General features: G+C 40.5%; 1 protein-coding gene across 6 annotated transcripts in view; it reads right to left on the bottom strand.

The window, feature by feature from the left end:
* The window catches only part of adamtsl3 (ADAMTS-like 3), a 672454-nt gene that overhangs the window by 167158 nt on the left and 483158 nt on the right, over positions 1 to 22138 (bottom strand). For all 6 annotated transcript variants that reach the window (XM_043677597.1, XM_043677600.1, XM_043677599.1 and 3 more), the window contains 5 exons: positions 18445 to 18649; positions 17852 to 17999; positions 14659 to 14743; positions 10619 to 10917; positions 6229 to 6358 (listed from right to left, as the gene is read on the bottom strand). In XM_043677597.1, coding sequence (XP_043533532.1) covers positions 6229 to 6358; positions 10619 to 10917; positions 14659 to 14743; positions 17852 to 17999; positions 18445 to 18649 — 867 coding nt within the window. The remainder of the gene's footprint in view (positions 1 to 6228; positions 6359 to 10618; positions 10918 to 14658; positions 14744 to 17851; positions 18000 to 18444; positions 18650 to 22138) is intronic.

The following is a 22138-nucleotide window of genomic DNA, read 5'->3' as shown; positions in this document are numbered from 1 at the left end:
TGAATATTCTCCAGGTCTTCTTTCATTGGAGACAGTATCTGAGGAGCAGTACAGTGGTGAAAAAATAGCAGGTCAGAGGCTGGGAATTCTGCAGTGAATAATTCTTGACTCCCTGAAAAGCCTGTCCACCATCTCCAACAATCAAGAATCTGATACTATGCAAGACAAAGCAGCCCACTTGATAGGCACTGTCTCCAACACCTCCTACACTTTTCATCCCTTGACCACTGAGATGGATAAATCCCCTGGGCCAGATGGGATATACCCAAGATTACTACAGGAAGTGAGGGAAGAGATTGCAGTGCCTTTGGCAATGATCTTTGCATCCTCACTGTCCACTGGAGTAGTGCGAGATGATTGGAGGGTGGCAAATGTTATTCCCTTTTTCGAGAAAGAGAATAGGGATAATCCTGGGAATTACAGACCAGTCAGTCTTATGTCAGTGGTGGGCAAAGTATTGGAAAGGATTCTGAGAGACAGGATTTATGATTACTTGGATGTGATAAAACACATTGATGAAGATAGAGTAGTGGATGTGGTGTACATGGATATTAGCAAGGCATTTTTTAAGGTTCCCCATGGTAGGCTCATGCAGAAAGTAAAGAGGCATGATATACAGGGAAACCTGGCTGTCTGGATACAGAATTGGCTACCCCCTAGAAGATAGGGAGTGGTGGTAAATGGAGCTCAGTGACCAGTGGTGTTCCACAGGGATCTGTTCTGGGACCTCTGCTCTTTGTGATTTTTATAAATGACTTGGATGAGGAAGTGGGAAGATTGGTTAGTAAGTTTGCCGATGACACAAAGGTTAGTGGAGTTGTGGATAGTGTGGAGGGCTATTGTAGGTTGCAGTGAAACATTGACAAGATACAGGTTTGAGCTGATAAGTGGCAGATGGAGTTCAACCTGGAAAAGTGTGAAGTCATTCACTTTGGAAAATTGAATTTGAATACAGAACACAGGGTTAAAGGCAGGATTCTTGGCAGTGTGGGGTCCATATCCATAGATCACTCAACGTTGCCACCCATGTTGATAGGGTTGTTAAGGAGGTGTATGGTGTATTGGCCTTCATTAGCAGGGGAATTGAGTTTAAAGTCATGAGGTTATGTTGCAGCTGTAAAGAGCCCTGGTTAGACCACATTTGGAATATTGCGTTCAATTCTAGTAGTCTCATTATAAGGAAACCACGGAAGCTTTAGAGAGGATGCAGAGGAGATTTGCTAGGATGCTGCATGGACTGGAGGGCATGTCTTATGAAGAAAGGGTGAGGGATCTAGGGCTTTTTTTCATTGGAGCAAAGAAGAATGAAAGGTGTACAAGATGTTGAGAGGCATAGATAGAATGAATAGTCAAATACTTTTTCCCAGGGCAGTAATGTCTATTGTGAGGGGGCATAATTTAAAGGTGATTGGAGGATGGTTTAGGGGAGATTTCAGAGGTAGGTTCTTTACACAGTGTGTGCTGGGTGTGAAATGCACTACCAGCAGTGGTAGTAGCGTCAGGTACACTGAGGACATTTAAGCAACTCTTGGATAGGCAATGGAAGACAGTACAATGCAGAGTATGTAGGTAAGTCTGATCTTAGAGTAGGATAAAAGGCTGGCACAACATTGAGGACTGAAGGGACTGTACCATACTGTACTGTTCCATGTTCCAGTTGCGAATGGTGTTGAACATTGTGTCAACATCAGCATATATCCCCACTTCTGACCTTACAATGGAGGAAAGGGCACTAATGAAGTAGTTGGAGAAGGTTGGGTTTGGAACAGTACACTGAGGAGCCCTTGCAAAGCTGTCCTGGAGCTGAGTCTGTGTGCTGCAGTTCAACCACAAGCTGTTCTTTTCCATGGTATATGTCTAATTGACCACAAGGTTACATGTGGCATCATGACACACTCCCCAAATTCATGCTGTAAGTTCTTGCACCCTCAAAGTTTCATATACATGAAACCAAAATCCATTTTTCATATCCAAAAAAGGAAACAAGGTTCTTGAACTTTCTTTCTGCATTTCACAGGAAATAAAAATTTTAGAATGATACAAATCCAGACAGTGGCCAGCATCCAAATTGCTTGTATCATTTATGCAAACTCTCATGCTCACTAGAAATTGTCTTCCTGTTTAGGCATGCTCTTTGGAACATGCCAATGACATGCATTTCCTCAGCCAAATGATGTAGGTCACAAAACACTACCTGCTGGCATATACACAAGTATTTGCAAAGTGACCTCCTTTCACCTTACAAACATCAGAGAACATTGCATTTCTCCAACTCTGACCACATGTTCCACTACCTTCCATCTAGCAGTTGTGCCTTCAGCTACTGAGGCTGGAATTCTCTTGTTCAAATCTGTCTGTCCACCTCTTCTGCCTTGTTTAGGATTCTGTTTAAAGCTTACCTCCTTTGACTAAACTTTATGTCCCCTGTTTTTTGATGTAGTGTCATTTGTTGCCAGAATATAAACTGCTGCTGTATTATTTTCAAAGAATATAAACTGCTGCTGTATTATTGCAAGTTTTAGTTCACATGATTGATGCCACAAATTCAGCAGCTATGCCCACTTCTGTAATGTTTGACTCTCCTGTACTCTCTGACAGGGATTCTTCAATGTTCTTAAAATAAACAAAATGCTGCAGATGCAGGAAATCTGGAGTATTGGAAACACTCAGCAGGTCTTGCAGCACCTGTGGACAAAGTTCATATTTCCCACCAGATTCTAATTCAATGGGAAACGGCAGTATTCCTGACAATCAGAGTCCACTTATCAACCAATCCACATTCTTTACTCCATGAGACCATGAAGAAAACTAGGCCAATCAGCCCATTACGTCTGCTCCACCATTCAATAATGGCTGATACGTTTCTGAACTCCATTCTCCTGTTTTCTCCCCATAATCTCCCTTCCAGTCAAGAACCTTTCCCTGTCTTAAAGACACTCAATGACTTGGCTTCCACAGTCCTCTACAGCAATGAGTCCCACAGATTAACCACCCACTATCTGAAATGTCTAATCTCAGTTCTAAAGGGTAATCTCTTCACTGAGGCCGTACTCTTAGGTCCTAGTCTCTCCCATTAGTGGAAACATCTTCTCCAAGTCCATTCTATCTAGGCCTCTCAGGATTCTATAAGTTTCAATGGGATCCCACCACATCTATAAATTCCATTAAGTACAGATCCAGAGTCCTCAACCTCTCATCATATGACAAGCCCTTCGTTCCTGGGATCATTCTTCTTCACCTTCCCTAGATCCCCCTCCAAGGCTAGCATGTGAGTGTATAGATATGGGTTCCAAAGCCGCTCACAATATTCCAAATGCATCTAACCAGAGCTTTTGTTCAGCCTCAGACGCACATCCCTGCTCTTGTATTTTATTCCTCTCAAAATGAACGCTAACATTGCATTTGCTTTGCTAACTGCTAACTGAACCTGTGTATCAACCTTACAAGAATCCTAAAATAGGACTTCCAAGTCCCTCTGTGCTTCTTTCCCAAATTTAGAAAATAGTCTACACCTCTATTCTTGCTACCAAAGTGCATAACCTCTCAGTTCCCTACATTGTGTCCCATCTGCCACTTCTTTGACTACTTTCCTGGTCTGCCCAAGTGTTTCTGAGGCCTCCCTGCCTTCCCAACACCACCTGTCCCTCCACCTACCTTTGTGTCACCTGCAAAATGAACAATGTCCTCACTTCCTTCAGATTGTTAATGTATAATGTGAATAGTGATAGTTCCAAACTCTGACCCTTGTGGAACTCTATTTGCCATCGGGTGCCATCTGGAAAAAGACTTCTTTATCTCTACTCTTTGCCTTCTGCCAGATAGTCAACACTCTAAGAATCCCAGTACCTTGCCCCTAACACCACAGGCTCTCATCTTATTTCACAGCCTTGTGCATGACACCTTGTCAAAGGCCATCTGTAACTCCAAACATCACATCCACTGGCTCTCCTTGATTGAGCTTGCTAGTTTTCTCCTCAAAGAACTCAAACAGATTTGTCGGGTACGACCTCCCTTGACATAGCTGCACTGACTCAGCCCTATTTTACCATGCACTTCCAAGTACTCTGTAATCTCATTCTTAGTAATGTACTCTGAAATCTTACCAACGACGAGATCAGGCTAACCGGCCTATAATTCCCTGTCTTCTGCATCCCTCTCTTTTTAAACAGGCCTGCTGTATTAGCCATTTTCCAGTCATCTGGGACCCTCCCTGACACTAGTGATTTTTGAAAAACCATGCAATATCAATTTTGGCTTTCCCCTTGAATTAGTGTTCTTGCAAATCATCCTGATGAGTGCAAGCTCCAACAAAATGTGGCTTTTCACATTTGTATCCTTCCCAATACAAAACTCCTTCTGAGTTTCTCACGGAGGAAGTGTCAGAGTGAGTTAAAAAGAAGCTCATTATCAGTTACTATTGGTGAGACCTCCCTGTTTGCTCATATAATTCAATAGTGACTCCTGAAAGTGAATTGCATTGAGATATACCAGTGTGATCAGTTGCTGCACAGATTTCATTTTAATAAACGCACAGGAGGAAAATTCCCTGCAGGACAACTGAAAATTGTAACCACAATTTCAAGAATATTTCCAACAGGTTTGCATTCCAAGGCAAATCAGTAGAAAAAATAAACAATCATAAAAATTAGGAAGAATACTGTTCTGCAGCTCATACCACAGACACGTTTCTGGTTATTTGAAAGGTTATGAAATCCCAAGAGTGTTTCTAATTTTACAGAAATGAATTCTAAAGGAAACCAACTTCCAATTTCCTCTGTTTACTTAGTTCAACTGCACCATGTCCTCAATGACAGAGTAAGCAAGAAATCTGCTCTCAGACCCTTTATAATCCTGATATATAACGGACTACTGACGAGGTACAAGAGTATTACATAGGAGAACACAACGTTCCCTCGGGGAAATGGCTGGTGTATGCACACAGGGGCTTTCCCAGGGATGGGGCAGATCCACCATTTTGGGAATTAACAGGGTCCAGAGCTGTAGGTCAATGTCTTAAATCACGTTGTAACACATTAGTGAACATCCTGTGCAATCTGCAGCTCAAACTGTCTATCCCAAACTTTGGCAGGCATTTTGATAGCTCGATCTGCAACTTCCAAACATGAACAGCTGATTATTTAAGCAATTGATGAATCATGAATTTAAAGGATAGATTTATGTATTTTAATTTAAAGTCTTAGTTTTTTATAAGCATGTAGCCCAGTCACTATTTGACTAGACTAGTAACAGAGAAATTCTGCATGGCTGAATTTGTCCTATATTTTACTGTATCACCCAATAATCCTGAAGGTTATGAATATGAAGTGTGACTGGATCACCTATAAAAAAGTTTTAGACTTCAAATTAGTGCTTGGAATAGACTAGGCTGCATTTGCCTCGCTTTCTGCTGGGTCTTCTTTACCAAGCCAAGCTGAAATCATCCTACAGACCCCATACTTAGGTACAGAATTAGGTGGAAATGCTGCGTTGCTGTCCATTTTTGTTTAGCATAATATAGCATTTGTCCAAATAGTATGCTCAGTTGAACCTTAAACAACAGTCTTGCCAGACGTTAAATGCTGTACTACCTGTTTGTCAGTTCAATGATGCTGGATGCAAAGCATTCCATCACAGTCGAGCTGAGTGTGATGTCAAGCAGAAGTTAAAGGGACAATGCAAGTCAAATTAGTGGATACTTTTAAACTGTTTTGCTACCTGGTCCTTGAAGCTACTCAAACTGCATGATTCAGAGTTCACGAGCAGCAGCAGTCACTTGGCTCCCTCATAGCGTTCCTGCCACCCACTTCCCCACCTTCACCCATTCATTTCTGTGATGACAAAATTTCAGACCAATAAACGAATGCAGATTAATTTGACATTGGATACTTGACTGAGGTTGGCTATGCATCTGTCAGAAGGGCACTCTTACACTCTAATGTGCCAGGATGGATTGCGCAAGGAAAGATCCCAGGTCATGATTTTTGCATTACATTGACATCAGATGAACTGTAAGCTATACGGAGCTTCACAAAACATACTCTTCCCTCCTTAAAACTACAGCTCAACGCAGGAATGAAAGACATGAATAGGTTTCTACACATTTCCCTTCACAACACTCTAGGCTCATCTCATTTAATTGAATATACTCCTCATTGTGATATTCAATTCAGGCTGTAAATTAAAAGTGCAAAATATCTTTGAAGGCTGTTGCCCAGAAATGATACATACCTGGGAGGACAAGGGTCGGTACCACAAGTTCGGACCATGTGTGGAGGCCGTTTGAAATTGTCACACAAAGTGTCATCCACATTTTCCTGCGTTTGTTTGTTTCGACACACAACTATTGTTTCCTGTTTCCCTGGAAGTAAAAATACACACAGAATTATCAAAGGATTTGGATACGGTGCACATATTACACTAATTTATTCATCGAAAGGCAATACTAAAAAAAATTTGCTGGTGAGTCACTTGTAGCGTTCTGCAAAAACTTTCAGAATACAATGAAAATACAAAACACAACTGCCACAGTAGATTCTGTAATAAACAGTGCAAAAAAAATGCACTTTTTTTTGCCCATTTTATTTACTTAAACCCATGAAAGTAAAAGACTATGAATTGTTTCCTATTTTAAAATCAGAAAAATGTTCTTCAATAGGAGTTAACTTTTCTCCAGGATGATTTAACAAGACATAATGGGAACATGGTGTAATCAGAATGTAGAAGATGCTTTATTCACACAACTGATAATTTTTCACTGAAGTTGGGTGGGGAACATTTCAATTGTTCTCTTACTCATGACAGCCAATGAGCAGATGAAGTTTACCACAGCAGGAAACACACATTTAAAGAAATTAATTACAAGGCAACAAATTGATAAATGAATAATTTGAGTGAGGAATCAATAAAAATAACCACAAAAATGTCAAGCAGCAGAGCTAAAAAATAAAACTTTTTTGTTGGCTGTTTTGGTTAAGATGCTGAGTTAGAGAGAGAAAAAGACCAGATCCAAATCCTGAACATTAGTGAAGTTCATAAAATCATTGAATCCTTACTGTGTGGAAGCAGGCCACACCACCCCTCTGAACAGCATCCCACCCAGAGAAACGCCCTCCATCCTATCCCTGTAACCCCGCATTTCCCATGGCTGATGCACCTTCCCTGCACACTACAGGAAATTTAGCATGGCCAATCCATCTGATCTGAACTTCTTCAAACTGAGGCCCCTGAAGCTGTGAGGCAACAGTGCTAACCATGGAGACACCATGAAGGAACAGAGTCTAGCTAAGGCACTGAGTTTAGCTAACTCTGGCCTTGGTTCAGCTCTGGAGGAACACACTCCGAGCTTGCCTTTGCAGAATTTTCATGAAAGTGGAGTTTGGAAGTGGGCTGCCTTTCAACTTCAGTTTGATTCCATTTCCAGCTTGCCTTAGATATAAGCTAATGGGGAAATATGGTGGTGGATGTATGTATATGTGTGCATGAGTGACTGCGTGAGAGTGAGAGATAGATAGACACATTTACCCACCCACTCCCACACACAACGCGCTAGCCTTCCTGATTCCACTTATCCTCACTGACCCAGTCATCTACATTCACTCATTCAAACACACTCACCCACCCATTCACCTCTCTCCCCCTTTCTCCCTCCCTCCCTCCCTTGCCCATACTTCACTCACCCACCCAACCTCATTACCTCACCCACATTCTCACATTCACACCTTCCCCAGACTTTTGCTCATTACTATCATATAGGAGTATAGAATATCCTGAGAGGTACCAACATGTTTATGGTCTAACATGCCAGCAGGGTCTTTTCCCTCAACAACATTGCATTCTTTAGCAATATGTAATTATTTAGCAGCATTGCTGAGTAAACAGGTACTGAAGGTGCAACAATCAAACTTTCATAGAAGGAAAATATTGCAGATGATAGAGATGTGTAATAAAAACAGAAAATATGAGAAAAACTCAGCAGCTCTGGCAGCATCAGTGGAGTGGGGAAACAGTTAACGTTGTAGGCGAAAGTGAGGACTGCAGATTCTGGAGATTAGAGTCAAGATTAAAGTGGTGTGGGAACAGCACAGCAGGTCAGGCAGCATCCGAGGAGCAGGAAAATCAACGTTTTGGGCAGGAGCCCTTCAACAGGAAACATCCTGATGAAGGGCTCCTGCCCGAAACGTCGGTTTTCCTGCTCCTCGGATGCTGCCTGACCTGCTGTGCATTTCCAGCACCACTCTAATCTTGAAACAGTTAATGCTCGGCATCCCATGACTCTTCTCCGGAATTTGGAATTAGGCTCATTAATGGAGCTAATCGATATTTCTCTGGCAGAGGCAGGGGTTCCTGTATGAGCTCCTTCCTGTGATTAACTGGTCCTGGTCTCCATGGTTCATGTTATCACAGGCTGCATAAAATCCAGCCCAATTTCCAATCCAGCTCCAGATTACAGTAAGATTGGAGCACAGTAAAGTCCAAAAACAATAAGAAATGTTCTGTTAACCCGTTAATTACTGGGAAATAAAATATCTTTCAGGCGATAGCCTCTGTGGATAACGTACACCATCAGATACATAGGCAAAATGTACCTACTCGTTATTTTGATATTTATGGCAGCTTGCCACCATCTTCTCCAGGGCAACTAGGGACAGGCAATAAATGCTGGCCCAGCCAGTGATGCCTATGTCCCACAAGAGAATTAAAAAAAGGTATCCTTAAGATGTGTCCCAAAAAATATTATATTTGATCTTGCATTCTATTTTAATTTTTGTTAACTCACCATGAAATAGTGAGCATGTTATTCGATTTCCTTAACTAAATAAGTAACCAATATCCACAGTCCATAACAACTATTAAGTTTAAATAGAAAGCTAAGGGAATATGAGGACTAGAGTATATTGTTATGGACCAGACCAAATACCCTCAGAATATATTAAGGAGGGAGCCTGGACCCTAACTTTTTCTTTTTTTAAAAGCAAGTGTCAGATGTTGCTTTCTCGATGCAATTCAATTGGTTAAACCACCAGATTTGAAGCAAAACACACTTTATTCATAGACTATAGTTAAAAGACAACAAAGGAAGAAAGAAATTGGAATAATTTAACTCTATTGGAAAACTTAACAGAATAATAGTTAACTACTAAACAGTAACTGCTCCAATATTGTAATATCCCATAAACACACCCTTGACAAAGGCAAATTCAATCATACAGATCGTCTCTCATGCAATTCTAGCAGCAGGAGAACCAGTCACTTTAAGTGTAACCAAGAGAGGAAAAACAGCTTCCACATCCAGCTTCAACACCCCTACAACTCCTACTGAAAACTAAAACTAAAAAGCTTGATTCTGTGGGAGCTTGACCCCACCCATTTAGGCTGCTTCTAGTGTTCCAACTTTAACACGGAAACTCCCTATGTCTCAATACAGATGCACATTGCACAATTAAAAAAATTGCTGCTGATACAAAACCTGGAAATGTAATGAACTATAGGAGGAGGATAATGGAAGCTATTTAAACAACACTGGTGAACGGAAAGATGCAGAAAAGTGTCAAGTAGTTCATTTTAGTAAAAAAAGGGACAACATAAAACAAAGGTTACAATTCTAAAGTGAATGCAGGACCAGACGTATCTGGATGTAGATATGCATTAATCATTGAAGGTAGGGTTTAAGACAGCATGAAAGCAAGAAAGCTATGCTAAATCTGCATTAAAATAAGAATTGGTCTAACTGGAATACTGTGTCTAATTCTGCCAAGACACTTTGGGAAGGAAGTGAAGGCATTAGATAGAGTGCAGAAAATAAATCATGAGAATGGTACAAGGGATGAGGAACTTCAGTTATGAAAATAAATTGGAAAAGCTTGGGATGTACTCCTTGCAGATGAAGAAGTTGATCGGACTTTTGGTTGCGGTATTTAAAATCATGAGGTATCTGGACAAAATACAAATCACAGGATTGTTATGCCATTCGGCCCATCAAGTTTTCACATGGCAAGAAACGGATCCTATTGGATGGATCGAGAAGAGAAGAGGAGGACACAGGTTTGAGGTAATTTGCAAAAGAAGCAACAGCGGTGCGAGGAAAACTCTTTTTAATGCAGTTAAAATCTGCATTTCACTGAGTGTGATCCAGGCAGGCTCAGCAAGTTTTGAGAAGATGTGTAGGTTCCGGTTCAGAAGAGGCAGGTTCAGTTGAAGCTTTCATAAGGAAATTGGATTATTCCTGAAAAGGAAAATAAAAATGCAAGGCTACAGGTGAAAAGGCAGGGAAATGGCACTAGGGAAATGTTCTACCAGAAATCAGCACATATATAATGTACTGCATGCACTCTTTCATTGTAATAATTCTATGATTCTATTGTAATCATTCTTTGATTCTATGAAAGAAAATGTAGCTGGGACTCATGGTCCTAAATCAATTCCTGAAAATAAACAGCTACGAAATTCAGCTTATATTGCAATACTTTTTGTGATCAAATAACTTGTTGACATTAATTTGTGTCAATGTTCTTGCAGTGTAATGGAAAGAAGCAATAATTATGTAGCAGACTCATCTGCAAAGATCCAGGGCCAAACTCAGCTAAGGAAGTCAACTGTGTAATATCTATATAAAAAGTACCTCTTAAACAGGAAGCTGAGCATGGGGTGAAACCTTCATATTCCCAGTCAAATTGTTCTTCCATCTCATTGTCATCCCGACCATAGGAAGCCACCTCCAAATCATATGTTGCAGTACCACCTTCACATGGAGCAGAGAAACAAGTTCGCTGAGTGGGTGGCTTTTCTTCTTCACATTCCTCATCGGGAAGCTCCTCCACTGTTTGGGAGAATGTAAGCAGGACACGGCACCTGACCATCCGTACTTGTGCACCAACTCCGCAAGAAGTACTGCATTGTGACCAGGGCTCAGGAATGAATCTGTGAAGAAACAAGAAAATAATGGTCAATAATATCCATAGTGCAACATAAGACTTGATAATCCAGATATGTGACTGTTACCTTCCATAAGGAGTTACCAAAATGCACAACATTTCGACGAGTAATATTCTGATGCGAGCAATGTTACTTTTCTTTTGTTGGTAGTAACAGTTCAATCGCCTCATTGCACCCTTTCCGTGTTCCTAAAGACTCTAGCTGATTCATCTTCAGCATGATAATGCCACAATTTCTGATATTCGCAATGAGTCTATTGCCTATGTAGTCAATGTTAATCAAAGGTCAGTTAAGAAATGCGCATGAGAAATTAGGATCAAGTTAAACTCAAGGTAATAGTTTCAGAGTGAAGGACTTGATGAGAGGTTATGATAACAACAATCCTCATCTGCTCTCTGCCCAATATGCAACTATTTTAGGCACAATGTCCCAGCTGTTTGCTCCACAGAACTAAAATCCCACTGAACAATCTGGTTTCTCTACTCCATGTGATGGTGCTACTGCAACAAGGTGGCTTCCTATGATCGGGATGTTAGTGAGATGAGTCAACAATATGTCTGGGAACATGAAAGTTTCACTCCATGCTCAGATTTTGCTGGAAAAGGAACAGTGAGATCAGCAGCCCCCATCGTTATTTAAGTCATTAGAGAGGTGCATAGAAATCCAAAAGTTGCTATCTGAGAAATCCTGCTCATCCAAAAGGCATCTCATTGACTGTCAGGTTGATGTTGGGACTCTTGCTTTTCCTGATAGATTCTTCGTGATCTGGATCTTAGTGTGCAGGAGATAATTTCAAAGCTTGCAGATGACACAAAACTTGGGAGAATTATCAACTGTGGAGGAGGACAGTGTGGACTCCACAACGCCATTGACTGGTTGATGGGGTGGGCGGATTGGTGTTAGGTGAGGCTCAATGCAGAGTAGTCTGAGCTGATGTGCCTTGGTAGGAAGAACACTGAAATACAACCCAAATTATGTGGTACAATTCAAAAGAAAGTAAAAAATCAGAGAGACCTGGAGTATATATGCACTGATCATTAAAGGTGGCAGAACAGGTAAGCAGAACAGTTAATAAAGTATCCTTAGTTTTATTAATAGGGCCATAGAGTACACGAACAAGGAAACAATATGCTGAATTTGTGTATGACACTTGCTAGCCCTCAGCTGGGATACTGCGTGTAGTTGTGAATCCCACACTATAGGAAAGATGTGAATGCTTGGAGAGAAGCAATTTACAAGAATGGTACCAGGAATTAGAAACTTCAGTTATGAGGATAGGATGAAGAAGTTGGAACTGATCTTCTTGGATAGAAGAAAGCTGAGAGGAGATCTGACAGATGTTTTCAAAAACATGAGGGGACCAGAAAGGAATAGATAAGGAGGAACTGTTCCAACTTGTAAAAATAAAAACAAATGAAGCCGGGGGGCAGGGGCATAGATTTATAGTGATGCGCAAACAAAACAAAGGGCTACATGAGAAGAAATGTCATCACACATTAAGTAGGATATGGAATGCATTATCCAGAAGTATGGAGAAGGCAGGGTCAATTGTATACAAGAGGACATTGGATAAGTATTTGGATATAAATAGAGTGCAGGGGTATGGGGGAGAGGCAGGAGATTGATGCTCATTTGAAGAGCCTGTACAGGCATTTTGGGCTGAATGACCTCCTCCCATGTTGTAGCACTTCTGCAATTCTGTGGTTGTCCCATCACTTATACTGAATGGTGTGAAGTCCCTGTGTTAATGTCATTGATAGGGACTAAGATCACACAGAAAGTTAGACTTTGTCCATTTCAGTCTAAGTACTTGTTTAATGGCATGGCAAATCCTATTAATGTGAAACAACCTCTTTGGCATTGCAAATTAACTTTGAGAATTGTGCAATCGCATTCCTTCAGTTTTTAGTCATTGTTGGAGATTTAACCTTCAGTTAAGAAAGCAAAATATATTCTTAAACTTGCTTTTCAACTACTCTTAATCATGCTCTGTTAATCCAGTCTTTCATTATGTTTTTTTAAAATTCATCACTGAATTCATTATTTTAATGCATACTTTCTAGGTCAGACTTGGTGCTATTCATGAAATGGTTCTTTAATCTACTGGTTAAAGAGAGAACAGTTTCTTGCTTTGTTCTGTGCTGTTTTAGCTTTGTGTTAGATTGGGCCTCCCTTTAACTGTGTCCTCTTGCCCCTCTACTGACCCCTTTATATGATAACATGCATCACTACAGTTTCCTCCATAAATTATTGAAACCTTGGAATTGAGATTCTGTTCTGCAAAGCAAGACTTAATTTTTGAAAAGGAATTACCCGGTACGATCGGTCAAATACACAACACATCTTCAGTCTCCAAGTTCTCCTCTATGAACAAGTTTTTTTTTTCTCTCATCACATTCAATTGTTCAACTAAAGCACATTTTTAATAAGGTGGCCCACTAGGTCCAAGATGAAAATTATGAAATTCAAGTTCTAATAGTAAAGAATCATCAATGTTCCACAATGCAAATCTTCAAAATTGAGACAAATGGATCTGGATTAGCTCTGTTGCAGTTTAAACAGCTCACCAAAATTCTCAGGAACGCATTCTTTATACTTCTAAGCTCAGCTCATATTAGCATCACTCACTCTTATTCATTATGGCTTTACTTAAATCCGTCAATGACTGTTCTTAATATTTAACTTACTTTGATATATGGTGAAGGTTTACTGGCACATTAAGCCCATTCACTATAAGATCTCTCGATGATGGAATGGCTATGCTACTGAACTGCTTGTCATTTCTACAGTACAGACATTATTTCCCATGGGAGTTACAAACTGATGCACAATTCAGTGCCAACTGCCTATAATAATGTTGTTAGCAGATTTTTAGACAACATTCCCATACTTAAAAAAATTAAAAGCAGTGGGCCAAGATTTCCTTTCTGGATCGCTGCTGGCTACATGGAAGGAACAGTGTACGGGCAGAACTTTGCACTGGGATTGAGGTGTGCAAACATGAGGGGCCTGTAAGTGAAACTTGGAAGTTTTTATGCTGTGCCTGAGCCAAGAGACAACTACACTGGAAGCAAAGATCAAGCAAGTGTTCAAAGTCATGCTTTGAAATGGATGAGGACAAAGGTTATCAAAAAGATTGTAATTGTATTTGGTTTCAGCTGCTTAGCCATTGAACTATTTCTTTTGCCAAGACAGAACAAATTGTCACCCTTACATCTGGCATTGACTTTTTAATGGCCTTTATTCCACCTCAATCAACTATCAAGAAAGAAGTGTTAGGATAACCAACTGCACTCTTGTGAGCAAGACTATCAATTATATGTCTATCTGTTTATAGAACCATTTATCTCAATCTCCACTGATCATCCTCAGCAACACCAGGCTCTCCTAATTGTGTTGCTGAGTCTTCAGTGCTGCTGGCTCTCCAACTGGGTCAACAGCATTAGGTTCCAACCTGATACTCTCAATCGGGTGGCAAGTGTAGGAGGGCTCCGCCAGGCAGATTTCACCCTTAGGCACACTGCAATTCGGTAACTGCCAATTAAGACTTGGTGCCAACTTCAGGGTCCCAAAGCTCGTGGGAAAACACAATTTAGTGTTCAGTCCTCAAACATTAGAATCCAACTGGACAAACTGCAGACCACTAAAATGTGCTGTGCAAACTGACTCACTATTAAATAAACACTGCATTAAGCATAATGTGAAAATTAAAACCCATGAACTCACGTTGGCTCCTCAGATGCAGCTTTTGGTTCCTGCAGTTCCTGTGCTTGCTTAATCCAAGGTACTTTAGCTTCCACAGGAAGTTTTTCTGGAAATACCATACATATATCAAACCCATGGGTCCCCAGACACATTCAAAACAATAATTACATTGTACTATTCAATTAAGAATTCTTTCCTGCTGAGTTAATCATATTAGCTTCTGAACTGAAGTCCTCAAAATATTGTAGAGCATTTAAATTAAACAGATATATAATCCATGGATCTATTTTCTAGAATAATGAGGTACTATTCCCATGGCATACATATCGTCTGCAGAACAAGGAGCCCTGAGACTTATTCTCTCTCCATTTGAACTTCCCATTTTTTGGAGCAGTCCTCTGGGCTCGCTATTCATTATAGTCCATTCAGATAATCTTTAAAGCAGTTCAGTAAGATACCAGTGGCATATTTAGTCTGCCACACAGGTAACACCAGAGACTTTGTAAGTTCACAGCACAATTTTCACACTAATTCATAGTACAACTTATTAAATTCCTGCTTTCAGTATAGAACAAGAATTCTGCCTTGAGAATTCTGCCTTAGAGAATTGTGAATGTTACTTTATCACCATAATAAAGGGGGAGGAAACCAATGGCTGGATTATATTTCCCCTGCCACCTCCCTACACTGTTAGCAATGTTTTCAGTAGGGGATTTCTCAGACCCATGCCTAACCTGGGCCCATGATGGGATAAATGGGTGGCAGCTGAAACTAAAATGACCCACCCATCATTGTAATGATCATTAAAATGCAATTCAGTTTTTTAGTTGGATATTATACTGCCCACAACATGTGGGCACATGGCAGACAGTGGGAGCGTTCTTTTCCTTGAAAGAAAATCTGTCGAAAAGGTGGGTATGAAGCAGTGCACAGCATTTGGAGGGTGTCCTGTCTGCACTGGGGCAATCTCTCTCCAGAAGGTGTTAAGCCCCCACACCTGGCCTCTAAAACCCAATCCCCTTCCTGCTTTCTAAATGCCTGTCTCCCTGAGCTCCCAATCTCTCTACCTCCAAAATCCCAGACGAATCTCTCTCCGTGCACTCATCTTTGCTGTGCTCACTACAGAGTTCTGGTACAGATGGGACTGCTAGAACAACAGTCAATGTGATGACCTCCACACACTGAGAAGGCACCGGTTCCACACTCTGCTCATCAAGGTTGCCAGCAGCATGTTACAGATGCAGGGGGACATTTTTTTAAAACTGTTCTGCCTGCAGCCCAGACGGGTTAGCATCAATTGTAGGAAGGTAAAAACAATGACTGCAGATGCTGGAAACCAGATTCTGGATTAGTGGTGCTGGAAGAGCACAGCAGTTCAGGCAGCATCCAACAAGGGAGCGGCTCCCTCACCACCAGACGCCTGGAGGAAGAACGCCTCATCTTCCGCCTTATCTCTCCACGCTTCAGGCTCACTGCCTTTATTCCTGACGAAGGGCTTTTGCCTGAAACGTCGATTTCGCTGCTCCTTGGATGCTGCCTGAACTGCTGTGCTCTTCCAGCACCACTGATCCAGAATCAATTGTAGGAACTCTACTGGAATCAATCATTAAACAGACCCCTTCCAACTTTTTTTAAAAAGGTAGCCTGCAACCTAACTTTTTCTCAGTTCAAAGGCAAATGTGAAGTGGATATTCCAGGTGTGATGCAAACCACTTGCTTTAAACAAAACAAAATTTAGATAAAACTACAGCTGAAAAACACAAAAAAAGCAGAATTTAGAATAACTTAACTGTTGGAAAACCTAACTGACCTGATACAGTACCTATTACTAATTAACTGTTCCAATATAGTAACATCCCATAAGCATTCATTGGCAAAAATGTAGATTCAAACACAGATTCTTACAAGCAGGAGGGAATAGCATCCAGAGAGAGATTTCAGAGAACTTCAGAGCAATTCTTTGCTGAATCGTGCAACTCTCCTAGAATCTGACATCTTGTGATTGCTACAGCTTAAAACAAATTGGAAAAACCGGAAATGGGAGAACTGGCCACTCCCCTTCCACTGTTAAACTATAGTCTTTGGCACTTCTGCCTTTACAACCTCTCTTCAAAAAAAAGGACAAAATAACTTTTTTAAAGTAACAATATTGTCAAAAAAGAATGACCGACAACACTTAGACAATTATCTGATCAAAGAGAGCCAGCACGGACTTCTGAAGAGTAGGAAAATCCTGATTAAATAAACTGACTCTTTAAGGAGGTCACCAGATGGTCAGAACAGTGCCTCATTATGCCTGTTAACAAAATACTGGAAATACCCAACAAGTTTAGCAGCATCTCTCAAGAGAGAAACATTTGATGTTGATGACAAAGGAGGCAATAGCTTTGTGGTATTATTGCTAGACTATTAATCCAAAAAACCCAGGTAATATTCTGGAGACCCAGGTTTGAATCCCTCTGTAACAGATGGTGGAACTTGAATTCAATAAAAATCTGAATTAAGAGACTAATGATGAGCACAAATCCATTGTCCACATCTGGTTTATTAATGTCCTTTAGTGAAAGAAATCTGCCATGGAAATCTGCCTAGTTTGGCCAACATGTGACTCCAGATCTGCAGCAATGTGGTTGTCTCTTAACAGCCAATTAGAGATGGGCAATGAATGATGGCCCAGCCAGCGACACCCTCATTCCGTGAATGAATAAGAAAAAGTTGTGTCAGAAATCAAACTGTGACCAGAATGGAATAGGTTGAGTCCCAGCTTTCCAATGTTGAGGCAATGTGAATTGGTAAATCAGTGGTAGTATAGGAGAGATAAGGTAAGGTGTTAATGACATGCTACGGAAGCTAACTGTACATGTGCAGAACTTGTTGCAAAGGGATGTTTGCATGTGGATAATGTCTCTGACAACAACTCATGACCGAGATGAAACACCAAAGGACGCACTTCAACAGTAATAGGAGTTGAAGCAGAAAGATTATATAAGGTGCAGTATGTTTCAGAAATCATGGTATGGACATTACTGAACATGGATAACTAAAGCAAAATCCAAACTCCAACTCTCCTATAAACAGATCTATTAAATGCATTACTGGACCTTTAGAATTTAATTTTTGCAAGTTTGCTCTATTTTATGAATCCCAACAGAAGATCATTCCTTCCATTTAGCAAATGAAGGAACAGGATTGTCATAAATTGTTATAAATTCACCTTTTGTTTTATAACATGGAATTGGCACAGTGCACTCCTCCTTTATGTGAGGTTTGAGTTGTGAGCTACATCCACCAGTGTGTTGCCCTCGGTAGTCTATGCACAGCACAACTCTATATCGCAGACCCCGGCCACATGTGACAGTGCACTGTGAGAAAAGAGATTCTTATTGGCTTTATGTTCAAAAAGAGTATTCATCAGTTATTAAAACAATCTAATTAATGATACTCTTACAGTTGTTCACTTACACTCCAAAAAATCAATACTAATTTATAATCAACACTGAAAGTTTACATATATTTATATTTCATAATATTTATAATCAACATTCTACATAAACTCACTTTATTGGCTGTCTATTCTTAAAGTTATCAAATTATTCCATGAAAATGACACAGTATCGGTTTTCATTATTCAAAGTATTTCCCTATTGGAGAGCTTTACTATTGACAGGAAACCAAAGTGAAATATCACTGGCAAATATATCAGCGTACAGCTGAGCTGTTACCTGACTTGACTATACAGGGTAACCAATTAACCAGCAAAACTATAGAAGAAAGAGATTTTGTTAAAAAGGAAATAGCATGTCTCACTGGTGACCATTCCATGGCAATCCATTTCGGGCAGTCAAAAAGGTTGCAGTTCTGAATCATTACTGGTTTAAAGGCATACATGCACTTCCATTCCTCCACTGGAATAATTTCCCCATACATGTTCTCTTCGACACAAGGCACACTTCGAGTTTGTATTCCACCTCCACAGAAAACTGAACACGCAGTCCAAGGGTTGCTTTCCCAACTAGCAAAATAAAACACAGTGAGAAAAATATCATTGGATTAAATCTCTATATATTGAAAGATCTTTGCTGGTGTTGCTCACTGTGAGTGAAAACCTGGAGTTCATTTTCTGATTTTCACTGTAGACTTGGGAGAATCTGAATGCAATGGTTTAACCATTGTTTTTATAAAGCAGATTCGGTAAGACTCTTCATTGTATAACTGAGGTAAGGTATTAAATATTTACTGAGGAGAAAGTGAAGTCTGCAGATGCTGGAGATTAGAGCTGAAAATGTGTTGCTGGAAAAGCGCAGCAGGTCAGGCAGCATCCAGGGAACAGGAGAATCGACGTTTCGGGCATAAGCCTGAAGAAGGGCTTATGTCCGAAACGTCGATTCTCCTGTTCCCTGGATGCTGCCTGACCTGCTGCGCTTTTCCAGCAACACATTTTCAGATTAAATATTTACTGTTCCTTAAACAGCTTGAGCTTTTTAGTGAGAATATTGGCAAAACCATGAACACTCATTAAGTCGCTTTATTTCTTCAAAGTTTCTCCAAAGATGCTGTTTCCAGAAAAGCATGTTGTCCAATGGGAATGCAAGTTATAACTATGACACTATCAGGCATTCCCTATCTCTGATCCTGTCCCTTGAAACTCTACCTTTTTGCTTCTTGCTTCTTTCACAAATATACTGCAACTGATACAGGATCCATTACCTCACATTAAACAAACACTGGGCTACCAGTTGGTGAACATTCTATAAGCAATGATCAACACAAGTTAAAATGATCCTAACAAAATTATTCATGGAGATAAAAGCTTAACTTAGTTTATTTCAAAATGCTATAAAACAATATTTATTTTATTGCACCTGTCTTGAGAAGCTCCTATCCACCCTTTTACAGTGTTTTTTCATTGCTTCAGGCCAACTGGAAGTGTAAACAAGGAATTACATTTGATGTGCAGTTGATGTTACATTGTTAAACATAACAGCCAATGTGCTAATAGCAAAATCCCACAAATGTAAAAAAACATCTTATTTCATTTCTGTGCTTTGCTAATATGGGATGGAATGAGGAAAGAACCAGGGACTACAAGAATTACAATGACTTGAAAGCAAGAAATTTGATACTCTTTGTAAAAACTGTTTGCATAACCGTGGGTTTCAGCTAGAGATTGCAGACGAACTAGAGTCAAAGGTTGTACAGATGGGCCTTTGGTTATCAACAAACTGCAGATTGCCATTGTTCACTGGTCACTCGCACATCAACCAAAGGTCTTCTGCTCGTCAACAAGCATGTGATTGATTCTCAGGTACTCGAACAGTTTGGGATTATGAGCAAGGTATAGAGAAGCCTCTGGACATGATCAGTTTAAGAGCTCACGCTGTCTGTTCTCCACAATAAGCCACTAGAAGCCTAAAGAAATCCAATTTATCCTTCCTTCAGCAGTTAATAATAACCCATGACTTTTCATTAATAAATCAGAGATCTTTAATAAGTGAATCAAGCGCGCCTCTTGCAAACCACTGGAAGCATTGGAGAAGGACAACTGAAAAGTCATGTTCTAAACAATCCAAGAATCATAAGAATAATCTTAACAGATCATATGAACAAATAGTCACTGAACTGCTGACCCAGTGTTCCCTCAGACCATAATCAATGTTTCATCTATCTCTGTGCACGTGTGCATGTGTGTATGTACAGGACAGTTCATAAGGGGATTAGAGCTTTGATTGTAGCATCACATATCAATTGTTTAGAAGTGTTTATCTGTAGCTAGAGGCTGAATACTTGAAATAAAAAATAGTAAGTAGCAATCTGGTTCATGCTTTCTGTCAGCCTGGGCCTAGATGACAGGTAAATTAGGGAATTTCCATTTTGTGAACCCATACGATGATACAGCATGGTGGCTCAGTGGTTCGCACTGCTGCCTCAAAGCATTAGGGACCCCGGTTCGATTCCAGCCTCAGGCGACAGTCTGTGTGGAGTTTGCACATTCTCCCTGTGTCTGCATGGGTTTCCTCCCACAATCCAAAGATGTGCAGGTTAGGTGAACTGGCCATGCTAAATTGCCAATAGAGTTCAGGGATGTGTTGTCTAGGTATATGAGTCAGGGGTAAATATAGGATAATAGGGAATGGGAATGGGTCTGGTTGGGAAACTCTTTGGAGGGTTGGTGTGGACCTGTTGGGCTGAAGGGCCTGTTTCCATACTGTTGGGATTCTATGACTCTGGGAAAGTGAGATTTCCATCGTGATACAACTACCAAGTGGATGAGCCACCATATATCGTCATAATTGGTGAACAAACGTTACAAGATGAAGAGCCCAAATCTCATTCTGTAGATCATCAGAGCCTGGTTGTGTATCCGGACTCCACCTAACTGCTGACACACCAAACTCTGTGGGATTTGCTTGGAAAGTGGCTAGTGCTGCAGCCTCTCAGCATCACGGACCCAGATTCAATTCCAGCTTTGGGCGAGTGCCTGTGTGGAATTTGCACATTCTTCCCATTTCTGCGTGGGTTTCTTCCTGGTGCTGTTTTCCTTCCACACTCCACAAATGTGTAGGTTAGATGGATTATCCAGTGGAAGTGCAGGGTTACAGGGATAGGGGAGAGAGGAGAGTCTGGATGGGATGCCCTTTGGACAGTTGGTGTGGACTTGTTGGGCTGAATGGCCTGTTTCCATACAGCAGGGATTCTATTTTTAAAATCTATTCCGATAGGAAATTCTTCCCGACTGCTTCCCGAATTCCTCCTGAAAAGTTCGAGACTCGGAATTAGATTCTGAGATATGGGACATTGCTCAAACCCATTCCTGAAAGTTTGCAGGGAACGTTACACAGAAAAATCCTAATCTATTTCCTGCGTAATTCCACAATTGACGATTATCGCCAAGCCTGCAAGCTTATCCATTTACCTTCCCAGCTTATTGTTTCATCCATTCACTAATATTTATGGTGGATATTTAAACAAAAGCTAGTGCTGTAAAAAGAGCTGATCCTCTTTACAGGTTTCCGAATGGTTTCCTGTGTTGAGGGTGCTCTTCAGGACCTTGCATCAGAAGATGAACATTTTCTGATATCCAGGTGAATACGCAGTTTTCTGACTGATCAACAGCATTTGGCAGGTCTGATGCTGATTGTAGGATAATAAAGGGAGAGTGATTCTTCAGGAAAAGTGAATAGTAAACTCCTGGTCATCATTAGACTCTTAATTCCAGATTTTTATTGAATTCCTGGTGCTTATAGTTTTTTACCAGGAATTTTCAGGTGAGTCAGTGGTCTAGTGGCATTATCACGAGATTGTTAATTCAGAGAACCAGATAATGTTCTGGGGACTGGGTTCAAATCTCACCATGACAGATGGTGGAATTTGAATTCAATAAATGTCTGGAATTAAGAGTCTAATGATGATCACAAATTCATTGTCAATTGTTGGAAAAACTCATCTGGTTCACTTGATCACTAATGACCTTTAAGGCCAACATGTGATTCCAGACACTCAA

The sequence above is a fragment of the Chiloscyllium plagiosum genome, chromosome 36 (assembly GCF_004010195.1).
Source record: "Chiloscyllium plagiosum isolate BGI_BamShark_2017 chromosome 36, ASM401019v2, whole genome shotgun sequence".
Taxonomy (NCBI): Eukaryota; Metazoa; Chordata; class Chondrichthyes; order Orectolobiformes; family Hemiscylliidae; genus Chiloscyllium; species Chiloscyllium plagiosum.
Note: the sequence above shows the minus strand (reverse complement) of the source record. Positions and strands in the feature narration are given on the sequence as shown.